The 15,938-nt window shown below is 46.9% G+C and overlaps 1 protein-coding gene across 1 annotated transcript; it reads right to left on the reverse strand.

Moving 5' to 3' along the window:
- Window positions 1-1,008: 1,008 nt before the first annotated feature.
- Window positions 1,009-13,095, reverse strand: LOC311221540 (endoplasmic reticulum aminopeptidase 1-like; the record flags this gene model as incomplete). The annotated part of the gene is made up of 11 exons (XM_084305602.1): window positions 1,009-1,047; window positions 1,425-1,508; window positions 1,682-1,813; window positions 2,359-2,490; window positions 4,482-4,595; window positions 5,148-5,302; window positions 5,663-5,783; window positions 6,365-6,499; window positions 7,718-7,856; window positions 12,186-12,325; window positions 12,991-13,095. The coding sequence occupies 11 exons, from the start codon at window positions 13,093-13,095 to the stop codon at window positions 1,009-1,011; spliced, it is 1,296 nt and encodes a 431-aa protein (XP_084161728.1).
- Between the last annotated feature and the right edge of the window lie 2,843 nt (window positions 13,096-15,938).

A 15,938-nucleotide genomic window follows, 5' to 3' on the forward strand; every position in this document is an offset into this window, starting at 1 on the left:
AGCACGCCTTGGTGCAGGAGCTGCAGCCGTTGCTGCAGGGCCACACGGTGAGCTTTGTGCAGCGGCTCATCTCCATCATGGAGGAGACGTGCAGCGAGGAGTACCTGGAGGAGCTGGGCTTCCTGGAACCGCGTCCTGCCAGCCAGCTCTACGTGTACAACGGCCCTGAGGTGGACCTCGAGGGCTCCCAAGACACCTGGGAGCCCGAAGACAGCCTGGAGGCCACCCCCAGCCCTGCTGCCTCCCCCCGGGACACTCCTGTCACCAGCCTGCTCTCCTCCAGCAGCGCGGAGGATTCGGACATCGAGGAGCTGCCCAGCACCTCCAGTGCCGCCCTGCCTGGGGGTCCTGGCCAGCCGCGCGCTGCACCCATCCCTGAGGAGCAGGAGGAGCTCTTCTCAGAGCCTGAAGAGGAGGAAGCAGAACAGGCTGCGGTGCCGGGCACAAGCCACGGGCCCTCTCCTCCTGGCCAGGGCAGGGACAGCTCACCTGGGGGGCCGCGGCGCCCCCCGAAGAGGAGAGCCGACAGCGACCCAGACTCTCCCCAGCCCTGCAAGAGGCCCCCGCGCCTTTAGCAGGGCAAATGTGGTTGTCATCCCAATAAAGAGTTGTGACCCTGCCACAGACAGTGTCTTGGTCTTCTTCATAGAATCACGGAATCCTACACTCATAGAAATGTCGAGTGGCTCAGGTTGGAAGGGGCCTCAAAGACCACCTAGTTCCACTCCCCCTGCCATGGCCAGGGGTGCCACCCACTGGATCTGGTTGCCCAGCCTGGTGATGGGCAATGCCTGCCCACTCGCTCAGGACCCACAGATCCATCTCCTCAGGCCCCCTGGCCTTGCGCATCACCATGTTCCTCCTTCCCCACCCTCCCCCAGACCCCGCAGGGTGCAGAGCAGCAGCGCCGACCCTCCCAACATGGCCGCCCCGCTGCGCCTCCCTCCCTCCCTCCTTCCCTCCCTCCCTCCCGTTGGGCGCTGCGCTTAAATGTCCGTGTTTTCACTTTTAGGTGGGCTTGCGAAGGTAAAGCTTGGACGACATCTTCTTACCGGTGAAAAAGTTGCAATAAAAATCATGGACAAGCTTGGATACGTAAGAAGAGGAGGAAGATGGAGTGCATAGACAATGAATTTAGTAGCTAAGAACTTCATAAAAACTGCTGTAAATTTGTAAGCTCAGCATAGTTAAGTTTAGATTGGAACATGGGATATCAATGACAACTCTGGCTGTTCTTTTTCGGGACACTTTTACATAGTTAGTGACATCTCTTTAAATAGTGCTGTTTTCCGGTCAGCCCTAGGCACAGACGTAGGATTTCTGTCTGTGCACATACCGATGCCACAGCACAGTATAGTAACATGAGAGGACTCAGATAAATACCAAACTCTCAAATACTGATGAGTAAAAAACTAGATGCTTACTGCATTTGAAGATGACTGTTGGTTCCTTCTGCAAAAGCCATCACCTTGTTGTTCACTTTTATCAGTACCTGCTGTGGGACAAATCTGTAGAAGAAAGTGTTGGTCATCTGTTTTTGATATCATTACCATAAGTATTGGTCACAGTCCTCATTAATATACTACAAAAACACACTATTCACAAAAAGCTATGAAATTTGGGGGAAAAAAAAAAAAAAGTAAAAAAAAAAAAAAAGAGAGAGAGAATAAGAAATACTTGCATTTGTCATACTGTTCCACAAATCTTCATTTTTTGTGTTCTGATAGCTGTACTTCTGCAGGTACTGCACAAGTCCAGCTTTAAAAACATCATCAGTCAGGTAGTCCTTCAACATATTTAATACACAGGATCCCTGAAAAAAAGTGTGACAAAATGTTTACAAAACCACTCCCTAGATAGCAAGATGCTTCTTTCAGAAAATTTTCAGCAGGCTAACCTAAACAGCAGTTCAATTTTGTATGTCTGTCTGATGAGAAATATTTGGGTTTTATATATATTTAAACGGTAATTTGGCTTTCCTTATTTCCTTAAATATATTTTGGATTGAGTAAAATATGCTATTATTTTTTCAATTACTATATAGAGCAGGCTCCAATGAAAAACGCTGGTTGGTTTAAGCACCTAAAATAATGTTTTAATGTTTAAATTGATAGACAACAGATAAGAAGGGGCAAAAACCTCCTCTTTTTATAGATGGAACAGGAAACCACAATTTGAACTACATGCAGGAGTTTTGGACTAGGATCGAGATAGAATATAAAGATCAAAACAACATTAAAAAGTATATTAACACCACGGTTCAGGGATGTTTTGTATAAAGGACTGACTGAAATCAGTACAATGCAGACGTATAGTACAATCAGTACAACTGAGAATGAAATCAGTTACAGATTTTACCTTCACATAAGAAACATCATCAAACATTTCTAAAATTTGAGCTGGATCTTCCACAGGAGTAGACACAGGATGTGATGAATTTAATGCATCCACTTCCATGGCATCAAAACAGTTTGATAAGAAATAATCTTCCTAATAGGAGACAAAAATGATTCTTACTACCAAATTTTGCTTAGTGACTACTGAATTCCTATTAGTTCATATTTCAGTCCATTCTACATGATGTTGAAATCCCATAAGGAAAGCCAAACATATCTTTCGGTTTCATTACAGAGCAGGAAAGGGAAGGGGAAGGGGAAGGGGAAGGGGAAGGGGAAGGGGAAGGGGAAGGGGAAGGGGAAGGGGAAGGGGAAGGGGAAGGGGAAGGGGAAGGGGAAGGGGAAGGGGAAGGGGAAGGGGAAGGGGAAGGGGAAGGGGAAGGGGGAAGGGGAAGGGGAAGGGGAAGGGGAAGGGGAAGGGGAAGGGGAAGGGGAAGGAGAAGGGGAAGGGGAAGGAGAAGGGGAAGGGGAGGCGAGGCGAGGCGAGGCGAGGCGAGGCGAGGCGAGGCGAGGCGGCGAGGCGAGGCGAGGCGAGGCGAGGCGAGGCGAGGCGAGGCGAGGCAGAGGCGAGGCCAAGGCAAGGCAAGGCAAGGCAAGGCAAGGCAAGGCAAGGCAAGGCAAGGCAAGGCAAGGCAAGGCAAGCAAGGCAAAGGCAAGGCAAGGCAAGGCAAGGCAAGGCAAGGCAAGGAAAGGAAAGGAAAGGAAAGGAAAGGAAAGGAAAGGAAAGGAAAGGAAAGGAAAGGAAAGGAAAGGAAAGGAAAGGAAAGGAAAGGAAAGGAAAGGAAAGGAAAGGAAAGGAAAGGAAAGGAAAGGAAAGGAAAGGAAAGGAAAGGAAAGGAAAGGAAAGGAAAGGAATATAGAGAGGCAAACTGCCTCTACCCTTCTAAACCAACTTTAATACTCCAGCTAGTGAGACTTAAAAATAACTCCAAAAAGACATGCACACGTTCCAAAAGTTTGATGACAAAATGAATGGTTAGTAACCACAAAACAAACCAAAGGGAAAAAAAAAAAAAAAAAGCAAATGAAGAATTCCTTCATTATTATATTGCTTCATTATTATTCCACTGCAGTTTTATGGCAAGTTTCTGCATAGATCTTCCCAGTGCACTGTTCGTTTCACTACTTTGAACTAGGCATACTTGCAAAGTTTCATATATTGAACCTGTGCTAAAGCTAGTGGAAGGATTTGGGGGTCTTCATTAGGATTTAAGTCTGACTATAAATGATGGAAAAAAAATAATTTCATAGAATCATAGAATACCCCGAGTTGGAAGGGACCCATAAGGATCATCAAGTCCAACTCCTGGCACCGCACAGGTCTACCCAAAAAGTCAGACCACATGACTAAGAGCACAGTCCAATCGCTTCTTCAACTCTGACAGGCTTGGTGCTGTGACTACTTCCCTGGGAAGCCTGTTCAGGTGTGCGACTACCCTCTCGGTGAAGAACCTCTTCCTGTTGTCGAGCCTGAACCTCTCCTGCCACAGCTTGACACCATTTCTGCAGGTCCTATCACTGGTGATTACAGAGAATAGGTCGGTGCCTGCCTCTGCACTCCCCCTCGTGAGGAAGCTGTAGACCGCAATGAGGTCCCCCCTCAGCCTCCTCTTCTCCAGGCTGAACAGGCCCAGTGCCCTCAGCCTCTCCTCATACGTCTTCCCCTCTAGGCCCTTCGCCATCTTTGTAGCCCTCCTCTGGACACTCTCCAACACTTTGGCACCCTTTTTGTACTGCGGTGCCCAGAACTGCACACAGTGCTCGAGGTGAGGCCACCCCAGCGCAGAGTAGAGCGGGACAATCACCTCCCTTGACTAACTAGCAATGCCTTTATACTTTCCGAAGTCTAAATAGCTTTTGAAAAGAGAATATACTTTGATTGCAATCATTAACTTCCATCACCAGTTTTTGAAATAATCAGATACAATAAAATCAATATTCTTACCCTTCGACTTAAGATCAGACAGTTCTTTCAAAGGGAAAGCAAAAACTATTTCACAGCACAAACATGCTTGGTCTTCACCCTTACAAATTAGTGGACTTAGAATGCAAATATAAAATAAAAATACAGTAAATGCTGCTTACAACTTTAAGTTCTGGATGGGTAATGTTGACCGACACAAACTCCATGAATTTTGCAAACCCTTCATTTAACCACAGGTCATTCCACCACTCCATGGTAACCAGGTTACCAAACCACTGAAACAACAGCAACAACACTTTTAATTTAAATACACGGTTTTTCACAAAAGCTGCTACTGACTGATATGAAATTGAATTTATAGCATGGCACTGACATTTAAGGCACATTTTTGTAGTAATGCAGCTTACTCTGGCCTCTTTCTATTTCATTTCTTATTTTAATGGTAATACTCCACAGCATGGGTTTCCATTACAATTCCATGAAACTTTATACATAAACCAGGTTTGATAGGAGAGCCACGCATAAACCTGTAACAATTCCTAACTTTTTTACCTATATTCATGGCTTGCAATTAATTTCAAGGGTTAGCAATGGTGCAAAGTCCCCAGAGCACTACAGCTACTGAACTATACAGATTTGGGTTACAGCCCTGCATGTCTATGAAGCCCAACGAGACTTTATTGGGAACAGTCGCGTGATTCAGGGATGAACACCCTCAAACTAAAACAGCTCTTTTCAGTCTATATTCTCAAATATCTCTCCATCCACACAGCTGTGACCACTCTGTGGGTCCCTTCTGATCCTTTATTGTTGCTCCTAAATCTCACCTGATGAGCCAGTTCCTGGGCTATTATCATAGTAATCCAAAGTCTAGAAGATGCTGAGGATTTATCAGGGTCATACAACAATGCGGATTCCCGATATGTGGTCAATCCCCAGTTTTCCATAGCACCAGACTGGAAATCAGGAATAGCTGCTAAATCTGGTGGAGGGGGGAGGAAGGAGGAGGGGGGAGGGAAGCATTAATAAACTGCTAGGATTGTTTGACCCAGTAAAGAACCCAGTCACCTGCTCATCCCACTTCACAACAGCTCCCACATCACACCTTCTTTAAGGCTTCTCCTAAATGTAACAGCAAAAACATACCTTTAACAAGTTCTCTATAGAAGGATTTTCCGTTCTCAGTGAAGCTTTTCAACATACTCTTAAGTTACATGAAGCAGACAGTTTAAAAACATGGGAGCCAAAATTGTCCCAGTCTTACCTAACTCATTGATTTTACGCAATTTTACTCTCTATTCTTAATGCTATTCTTGAATACATTAAATTAGGTAACACTTACCTTGTTTAGGTAAGGGATATGAAATGCTGAAGTAATCCTCATAAAAGTCTAAAAGTTTTACTGCCGCATCCAGGGCATAATCAGCTTGGTGGATCTTCTCTGGTACCGTGTATACAGAAATCTACAGTAAACAAGCAGGCAGTATTTAAATGCCAGCATCAAAAGTTTACAGAATTTGTTCTTTAACATAGGTACGTGAGTGGTCATGAAAAGTGAAAGTAGAGCACATACCTAACAGCTTTCATACAAAAGTTACTTTTAAAAAATCCAGATACAGATATGTTCAAAATTAGAAATGAGAATTTTACTTTATCCTCCAGAACCACTATGCCTGTAAAAGGACATCTATACCTTCCATCCCCTACCAAGACAGAGCTGTTTAACTACCACTGTTCTGTTTTATTCCTGATTCTCCAATAAAACTGTATTTAATTTCCTTTTAATCAAACAGTCTTACTTGAAACAACAATACCAATGCACGTAAGTATATAAAAAGAAAGCATATTACCAAAAACTTCTGGAATTAGTAAAATTAGTCTTAATGCAAACTAATAATCCAATTCCAAAGCCAACGTTTTTCTCTCCTCTCGTTCATGTAAAACTTCACAATGTATAAATCCAACAATTTAGCTTGAAAGTACACTATATGTTTCCATATAGATTTTGTTATAAAATAAGCTCTTAGAAAATCAGAATAGTTACATTAACTCCATGACTGGATATTTTGCTGATGGACTTGAAATCGGAAACAATAAAGGCCACGAGGTAGGTACTCATCTTGACACTGGTATCAAAATGGTCTTCAACAAGCCATGAATTTATATTCACAGTCTTCATCTAAAAAAAGACAAGCACAGCTCATCATCCGGTAGTACCTCTAAGGACTTTGGCACCAAAAATCAATGTGTTTCTTTTCCGTTTCACTAAGACAATTTTAAAGACAAGTTGGAAAGAAGTCAACCCTATGCCAGCCCGTCCCCACACAAAGAAAACAGAAACATACAGGTAGTTTCACTCGTAAGTGTTACTTCAACGTTGCTAAAACTAGATAAAGATACTCATTCAAAAGCTTTAATTTTCCTCAGTGTCTGCCAGCACATCGATCTAATTAAGATCACACTTGAGTTGATCAGAAGTTGTCTAAATCTAAACATCACTTGTTACACATGAGAGAAATAAACTACTCCAAACAATGACTCAGCTCTCTCAGATATCTATTTCAAGACAAAATGAGTCGCCTGTTAGAGTTTTCCCTTTTGATTCGCCTCAGGTAACTAACTTAGACTTGGAGTATATTTAGCCACATTGGAATACTAATTCTGGCACCCACCGTTCATTCATTATTTTATCCACTTTTCAATGCAAGAACTGTTTTGTTTGTTTGTTAGTTTGTTTTTAACCAACTTCCAAAAGACTTCATTTTTTTGAAATGTACTTGGTGTATGGGGAGGCATTGTTCCCTCATTTATAAGGGTTAGTTTCCTGGCAAATCACGAATCAATAATGCAGAAGAATTTGTGAAGAATCTCTTATGCACAGAGTAAGACCAAATGTATGACATGTGACCCACCCTACATACGCCTACATATTTGTAACTGCAAACCATATTTGTAGGTATTACACATACTCCACTTTCACAGATATATTTTGAAGGCCAAAATAACCTTTTTGTTGTTGTTGTTTAATATATATATATATATATATATATATATGGTCCTGAATAATATTGTGTCTGTATTCAGATACATTTTAATATTAATTCTTAAAATCTAAGACAAAGACTGAAAGCATTTTATGAGTAAAATAAAGGTTAGCGAGATTATATTGTTCTCAAACCACTGCAGAGAACAGGAACCCCTAGGATGCAACATCTGTTGCATTCCTTTATAACTGTGTATCAACACTACCAGCAATCATTTACTCTCAGAAAAGAACTGACACAATCTTTACGTCAATATTCCCATGAACAGCAACTTCCTAGGTATTCTCTTCTCCTTTTACTTTCTTTTTTAAAGGTCATCAAGCAACAGCACAACATTGAATGTATCCACTTACAAGGGGCATATTGGACAGCGCAAGGTGCTTTGGTTCCCTCCTAATCTTAACTGAAAATCTGGCTTTGAAAGCTGGTTCATCGAAACACGGGAAGGCTGTTCTTGCAAATGTTGGCTCAAATTGCGTTGCTGCGAGCACTCTAAGGAAAAAAAGAGAAAACCTTTAGTCCACATGCCTTCATATGCACAGTGTTCACCACCTTGTGTGAAAATCAAGTAATTTCACAGAATCACAGAATTTCTAGGTTGGAAGAGACCTCAAGATCATCGAGTCCAACCTCTACCTAACGCTAACAGTCCCCACTAAACCATATCCCTAAGCTCTACATCTAAACGTCTTTTGAAGACTTCCAGGGATGGTGACTCCACCACTTCCCTGGGCAGCCTGTTCCAGTGTCTAACAACCCTTTCGGTAAAGAAGTTCTTCCTAACATCTAACCTAAAACTCCCCTGGCTCAACTTTAGCCCATTCCCCCTCGTCCTGTCACCAGGCACGTGGGAGAACAGGCCAACCCCCACCTCGCTACAGCCTCCCTTGAGGTACCTGTAGAGAGCGATAAGGTCACCCCTGAGCCTCCTCTTCTCCAGGCTGAACAAGCCCAGCTCCCTCAGCCGCTCCTCGTAGGACTTGTTCTCCAGGCCCCTCACCAGCTTCGTTGCCCTTCTCTGCACCCGCTCAAGCACCTCGATGTCCTTCTTGTAGCGAGGGGCCCAAAACTGAACACAGTACTCGAGGTGCGGCCTCACCAGAGCCGAGTACAGGGGGACGATCACCTCCCTAGCCCTGCTGGCCACACTGCTTCTTATATAAGCCAGGATGCCGTTGGCCTTCTTGGCCACCTGAGCACACTGCTGGCTCATATTCAGCCGACTATCCACCATCACTCCCAGGTCCTTCTCTGCCTGGCAGCTCTCCAACCACTCATCTCCCAGCCTGTAGCTCTGCTTGGGGTTATTGCACACCAGGTGCAGGACCCGGCACTTGGCCTTGTTGAACTTCATGCAGTTGACCTCAGCCCATCGATGCAGCCTATCCAGATCCTCCTGCAGAGCTTTCCTACCCTCGAGCAGATCAACACGCGCATAGCTTGGTGTCATCTGCAAACTTACTGAGGGTGCACTCAATGCCCTCGTCCAGATCATCGATGAAGATATTAAAGAGGACCGGCCCCAGCACCGAGCCCTGGGGAACACCACTAGTGACCGGCCTCCAACTGGACTTGGCTCCATTCACCACGACTCTTTGGGCCCGGCTATCCAGCCAGTTTCTAACCCAACGAAGTGTGCGCCACTCCAAGCCAAGAGCAGCCAGTTTCTTGAGGAGAATGCTGTGGGAGACGGTGTCAAAAGCCTTGCTGAAGTCAAGGTAGACCACATCCACAGCCTTTCCCTCGTCCACCCAGCGCGTCACTTTGTCATAGAAGGAGATCAGGTTCGTCAAGCAGGACCTGCCTTTCATAAACCCATGCTGAGTGGGCCTGATCGCCTGCTTGCCCTGCAAGTGCTGCGTGATGACTCTCAGGAGGATCTGCTCCATGAGCTTCCCTGGCACTCAGGTCAAACTGACAGGCCTGTACTTTCCCGGGTCTGCCCTCCGGCCCTTCTTGTAGATGGGCGTCACATTTGCTAGCCGCCAGTCAACTGGGACCTCCCCCGATCGCCAGGACTGCTGATAAATGATGGACAGTGGCTTGGCCAGCTCCTCTGCCAGTTCGCTCAGTACCCTTGGGTGGATCCCATCCGGCCCCATCGACTTGTGCACATCCAAGTGCCGTAGCAGGTCACCAACCAGCTCTTCATGGATGGTGAGGGCCACATCCTGCTCCCCATCCCCTTCCACCAGCTCAGGGTACTGGGTATCCAGAGAACAACCGGTAGTGCCGCTAAAGACTGAGGCAAAGAAGGCATTGAGCACCTCCGCCTTTTCCTCATCTCTTGTAACTAAGTGCCGTGGTTCCGCTCGAGTGGGCAGCCGAGCTCCACCACAGCCGCTCCCTCACTCCCCCTCCTCAAAGAGGAATGGGGAGAAAATATGTGAAAAGGGCTCAAGGGTTGAGACAAGGATGAGAAAATCACTCAGTAATTATTGTAACGGGCAAAACAGACTCGGCATAAGGAGATAGTAAGATTTATTGCCTATTAACTAACAAGCTAGACAAGTGAGAAACAAAGGAAAGAAACCAAAAGCACCTTCCCCCCCATCCACCCTCTTCCACCTCCTCCCCCCGAGCGGCGCAGGGGAACGGGGGAATGGGGGTTATGGTCAGTCTACAGCGCTTCTTCTCTGCCGCTCCTTCTCGGTCACTCTCGTCCCTTGTGCTGTGGGGTCCCACCCACGGGATGCAGTCCTGGATGAACTGATCCGGCGTGGGCTTCCCACAGGCAGCAGCTCTTCCAGAACTGCTCCAGATATGGGTCCGTACCACGGGGTCCATCCCTCAGGAGAAAACCGCTCCAACCTGGCTCCCCCACGGGCAGCAGCTCCTGCCAGGTCACCTGCTCCTGAGTGGGCTCCTCCACGGGCTGCAGCGGGGGACCCTGCTCCACCGTGGTACTCCATGGGCTGCAGGGGGACATCCTGCTTCACCATGCTCCTCACCACAGGCCGCAGGGGACTTCTGCTCCGGCGCCTGGAGCACCTCTCCCCCTCCTTCTACACTGACCTTGGCACCTGCTAGGCTGTTTTATCACTCCCTTGACTCTCCCGGCTGCTGTGAGGCGCAGCGTTTTTTTCCCTGTCTTAAATATGCTCTCACAGAGAGGTCTATAGCAGACCCCAACCAGGACACTAGCCTTGTTGTCCCTGCTGATCCTAACCCAAAGGGACTCGACCTTGTCATTCCCAGCCTCGAGTTCTACAACATCAAAAGGCTCTCTAATATAGAGAGCCACAGCACCACCCCTTCTGTGCTGCCTGTCCCTTCTGAAGAGCTTATAGCCAGGCATTGCAGCACTCCAGTCATGAGACTGGTCCCACCACGTCTCCGTGATGGCAACCAAGTCGTACCCTGCCTGCTGCACGATGGCTTCCGGCTCCTCCTGTTTGTTACCCATGCTGCGTGCATTGGTGTAGATGCACTTCAGCTGGGCCATTGCCTTATCCCCCAACCTTGCTATTGCTCCCCCTGGCACAGCCCCAACAATCCTTGCTTCAGCCCCATCCCCCTTCCTACCTAGTTTAAAGCCCTCTCAATGAGCCCTGCCAGCTCCTGGCCCAGGATCCTTTTTCCCCTAAAAGATAGAGACCCGTCTGAGGCCATCAGGCCAGGTGCTGAGTAAAGTGCCCCATGATCGAAAAAAACAAGATTTCTGCGTTGGCACCAGCTCCGGAGCCACGTGTTTAACAGGTGGGCTTTCCGTTTCCTCTTTGTTCCCCTCCCTGCCACCGCAGGGATGGATGAAAACACCACCTGCACTCCCGCTCCATCCACTAACCGACCCAGCCCCCTAAAGTCTCGTTTGATAGCCTTCAGGCTTCTCTCCTCAATGTTGTCACTGCCCGCCTGGACTACCAAAAGAGGATAATAGTCAGAGGGGCGTACCAGGTTGGGAAGCTTCCTGGCACCGTCCCTGACCCTGGCCCCAGGGAGGCAGCACACTTCCCTACGGGTAGGGTCAGGCCGACAAATAGGGCCCTCTGCTCCCCTAAGAATAGAGTCTCCAACAACAATAACCCTCCTGTCTTTCTTGGTGGAGGCAGTCCTGAGGCGTGGAGTCGACCTCCTCGCCCTAGGCATCCTCCTGGGAACACTTGCTACCTCTTCCTCAGCTACTGGTCTGTCGAGCTCCAGGGCCTCAAACCTGTTGTGTAAGGGCACCTGGGAAGGTGAGGCCGCAAGGGGAGGGCATCGCCTGCGATGTCGAGCAGGGACCTGTTTCCATTCCTCCTCAACTCCCAGATTCCCTCCCTCTGCCCGACGGCTACAGGGCAGGGGGTCCACCCCCATTTGGGATGTCTCACCTCGGTACCTCTCCTTGAGGCCCTGCAGGGAGTTGCTCCACAAGTCTATCTCTCGCTCACACTCCCTGATGGCCCTCAACCTCTCCACCTCCTCCTTGAGCTCCGCCACCATGCAGACCAGGTCATCCACCTGCTCGCACCTCACGCACGCAGTTTCTCTGCCTCCCGCCGATGGCAGCAACAGGCTCAGACACTCCTCGCATCCGGTGACCTGAACTGCTGCATAAATTTCACATTTATGAGATAATTTAAGTACTTTCAAAATCTTTGGCATGCTAAGAATTACCATTTCTCAATCTGTGGTGGGGAACAGAAGTGGATACATAAAGCTTCTTGACCAACCCCCCTGATAAGGGGTTCTGCAATAAGAGACAACTGGTCAGAGCCCAGCGAGTCCCCGGACTCTTCTGATAAATAGCAGAGATCATCTTGGTTGGACTCTCTCCGCTACACTCACGTCTGTCTAGTACATGGAAGCCCACAAAAGGACCCAGCTCTCCAGCTTCACACAGGGCTTCGCCAGCCATCAGCCTTCCTTGCTGCATGGGCACACTGCTGGCTTATGTTCAACGTGGTGTCCACCAGGAACCTCAGGTCATTTTCTGCCAGGCTGCTCTCCAGCAGGGTGCCCACAGCATGTCCAGGTGCCTGGGGTTGTTATTCCACAGGTACAGGACTTGCCACAGCTCCACGAGATTCCTGCCAGCCTTAAAGGAGTCCTTGCAAAGGAGTTCAAATGAAAATACGCTCTGTCATCACGGTGGGCTGGTCCGTTCCAAGCGTTTCTAACCACTCCTGTGGCACAGAAGTAAGTTCCTGGGTCCATGTGTACCACTGCTGAAGGACAAAACCACCCAAGGAATGCTGGAAACTCTAGGATGACCAAGGCAGATGACCAGAGCAGAACAACTACCAAAAGAGTTTCTCACCCTGCAGAAAGAGCAGATCTCTAGTAAAGGACAACAGGCTCAGATATCTCTGCAATAAGAACTGAAAATGGAAAAGAAGGTCCTCCGTGGTGGTGCTGGTAACCTCTCCCCAGGAGCATCACCAACATCAGGATGAAGGTACAATTTGAGATCTCAGATACAGACCTGCTAGCCTGGTAGCCTGATCTTTTTCTTCTCACAGAATCACAGAATTGAAGGGGTTGGAAGGGACCTCAAGAGGTCATTGGGTCCAAGCCCCCTGCCAAAGCAGGTTCCTCAGAGCAGGCTGCCCAGGGAGGCATCCAGATGGGCCTTGAATATCTCCAGAGAAGGAGACTCCACAACCTCCCTGGGCAGCCTGTCCCAGTGCTCCGTCACCCGCACCATGAAGAAGTTCTTTTGTATACTCATGTGGAACTGCCTGGGCTCCATTTTGTGGCCATTGCCACTTGTCCAGTCCTCATAAACCACTGAAGAGAGGTTGGCCATGTTATAAACATAAATAGGATCCCTCCCTCAGTCTTCTTTTCCCCAGGCTGACCAGACCCAGGTCTCTCAGCCTTTCCTCATAGGGAAGATGCTCCAGGCCCTTTATCATCTTCCTTACCCTCCGCTGGACTCTTTCCAGGAGATCCCTGACTTTTTGGTACCGGGGAGCCCAGAACTGGACACAGTACTCCAGGTGAGGCCTGACCAGGGCAGAGTAGAGGGGGAGGATCACCTCCCCTGCCCTGCTGGCCACGCTCCTTTTCATGCACGTCATGATCCCATGGGCCCTGTTGGCCACGAGGGCACACTGCTGGCTCATGGTCAACCTGTCGTCCACCAGGACCCCCAGGTCCTTCTCCTCAGAGCTCCTCTCCAGCAGGTCATCCCCCAGCCTGGACTGATACATGTGGTTGTTCCTTCCCAGGTGCAGGACTCTACCCTTGCTCTTGTTAAACCTCGTTAGGAATGTTTTAACAATTCGTGTCCATAAAGAACAGTCCTGTCTGCCTCTGGGCCCTGCACTGGCAATTTAATTCTTGAACCACAGATGCAGTGTGTCCCAGTCTCCCCCTCATTCTAGTCAATTTATCAAGTCTTCAGAAAATACTCCTCAAATTTATGAACCTGTTTGCCTTTGTTATTCCAGACTTCTATTTCTAACAGTTACAGCCTTTTTTTTGTCTTCTTCGAGATTAACTTAACACTGCTGTAGGTGTGACTGTCCCCATGAATGGCTGGTGAGGAATGTTTTAATTACTGATGAAGTGTCAATAACAACTAGTGACTGTTATGGGATACTATGCAGGCCTCTGATATCTGGCCAGGTGGCCAAGAGATTAAGAAGAAGAAAAAAAAGAAGCTGAAGGACGGCTAGGAGACAAGACCTGCAGGGGATGCTGTATAAACTTGACACGGTGCCAAGGAGTACAAAGGAGAAGGACAAGAAAAAGTCTTGGAGAGGAAGACTACGAGCCTTCAGCATGAAAAACCCCTAGAGACCCCCAGAGGGACCACCGGAGACTAATGCGCATGCTCCAGTAGGAGGGACTGGACCCCGGAAGCTAATTATAATAACCTGTTTTTTTTAGAAGTAGTAATGAATATGTATTAGTCTAGGAGCATAAAAATCAGCTGCTTGATGTAACTGGTGTGCGTCCTGGTGGAGCGGAGACTCCCTGTGAACCCAGCGCTGTTTGCTTACCTCTATTCTTTTAATAAATCCTATTTTTTTATTTAATCCTATTTTGAAGACTGAGCCATTTCGAACAACCTCATTTGGTTTCTTCCTGCCCAGCTCTCCAGCCTGTCCAGGTCTCGTTGTACTCAAAATTCTCATTTGTACTTTCTGTAGTGCTAGTGTTATGCTTGTGCCATTTGGTTGGAAAGGTGAATTTGAGAATTTTGTTGATATTATGTTGATATTTTGTTGACTCTATGTTCGGAATATACCCCTGGCCATTCATGGGTAGCTTCTTAGCACAATAATCAGTACAACTGCCAGCAAGTGCAAACAGTTGTGAGAGTGGGTAACAAATACGAGTACTGCTGGCATATGTCTGTCTATGAGGAAGCCCATTCCTTCTTGTACTTGCTGCTCATCACTGCCCCCACTCAATAGCTCCCTATCGAATTAATGTGATTCCAGCAGGTAACCTTACTTCTTCTAATGTCTTAGCCAATTCAGCATGTGTTGGTGCAGGTCCGTGCTTAAACCTCTGGGGTAAATGAGCAAAAAAATGCTCTATTACTTCCAAAGTAAAAGCAAATTTGTCTTGTCCCTGCCATGGTAATGTGACCAAAAGATATCTCGAACACCAACGACAGCCATCCTTTAAATCCTGCTGTATTAAGCAGATTAGGTATGTCAGACAGACTGGGTGCTGTGACAGTCAATGGTTTAGTAGCTGCATTCAACTTTCTGTAGTTTACTGTAAGCCATCATGTCCTTAACACTTGTAACTGGCCATACCGGAGAATTAAAAGGGGAATGGATTTTTTTAACAGTTTCCCTCTCCACCAAAGATTTTGTTAATTCACCTTTCACTGTCATCGCTAATTCTGGGGACAATCCCTTATTATACCCACACCAGAGGCTCAAACAGGTGCAGGAATCACCTCATCACCTAGTTTTTTCAATCATTACCCTCATGGTCAACTCAGGGCCAGGAAGGTTTGACAGACCACCATTGATCCTGTATGTGCTGGATTGGTTGTGATAGATTTAATTTTGTCCATAGTAGCTCATGTGGTGCTATGTTTACATTTTTAATGGAAGTAGTGCTGATAACAGACCAATGTTTTAGTTTTTTCTGCGTAGTGCGTACACGGAGTCGAGTTCTTTCCTCTTCCCAGGCTGCCTGCTAGCAAGTTGACTGGGAGGACAACAAGAAAAATTTCTTTAATCAACATTTGGTGTGATTTTCAGTATCACAACTGCTATGAGGACTGCAAGAAAAATGCTTGCCAGGTTTGCAGCATAATACCGTTAGCCTGAATAAGTTATAAGGCCAATAGAAGTCCCCTAGTAAAGGCCGGTGTAAATGCCAAAACTTAATTGGACAAGCTGTTTCCTCCTGTGAGTAGATTATTCAGATTATTTCCTGTATTTCCTGTAACTGAAAAAACAAACAAACAAACAAAATCAAACAAGCAAACAAACAACAAAGTTTAATCCAAAATTTATCCATTTTAAGTAGAACACATACTTTAAAAGTCTGTTTCTGCTACAGTTATGTGAAAGATTTTATCCCAAGTCTTCATTCTATACAGTAGAATAAAAAAAAAATAAATTTCAAAGGACAATTTTCAGCTTCACATTAAGGCCGGAGTCCACCTCATCTTGT

The sequence above is a fragment of the Netta rufina genome (genome assembly GCF_964035555.1).
Source record: "Netta rufina genome assembly, chromosome: Z".
NCBI classification, from domain to species: domain Eukaryota; kingdom Metazoa; phylum Chordata; class Aves; order Anseriformes; family Anatidae; genus Netta; species Netta rufina.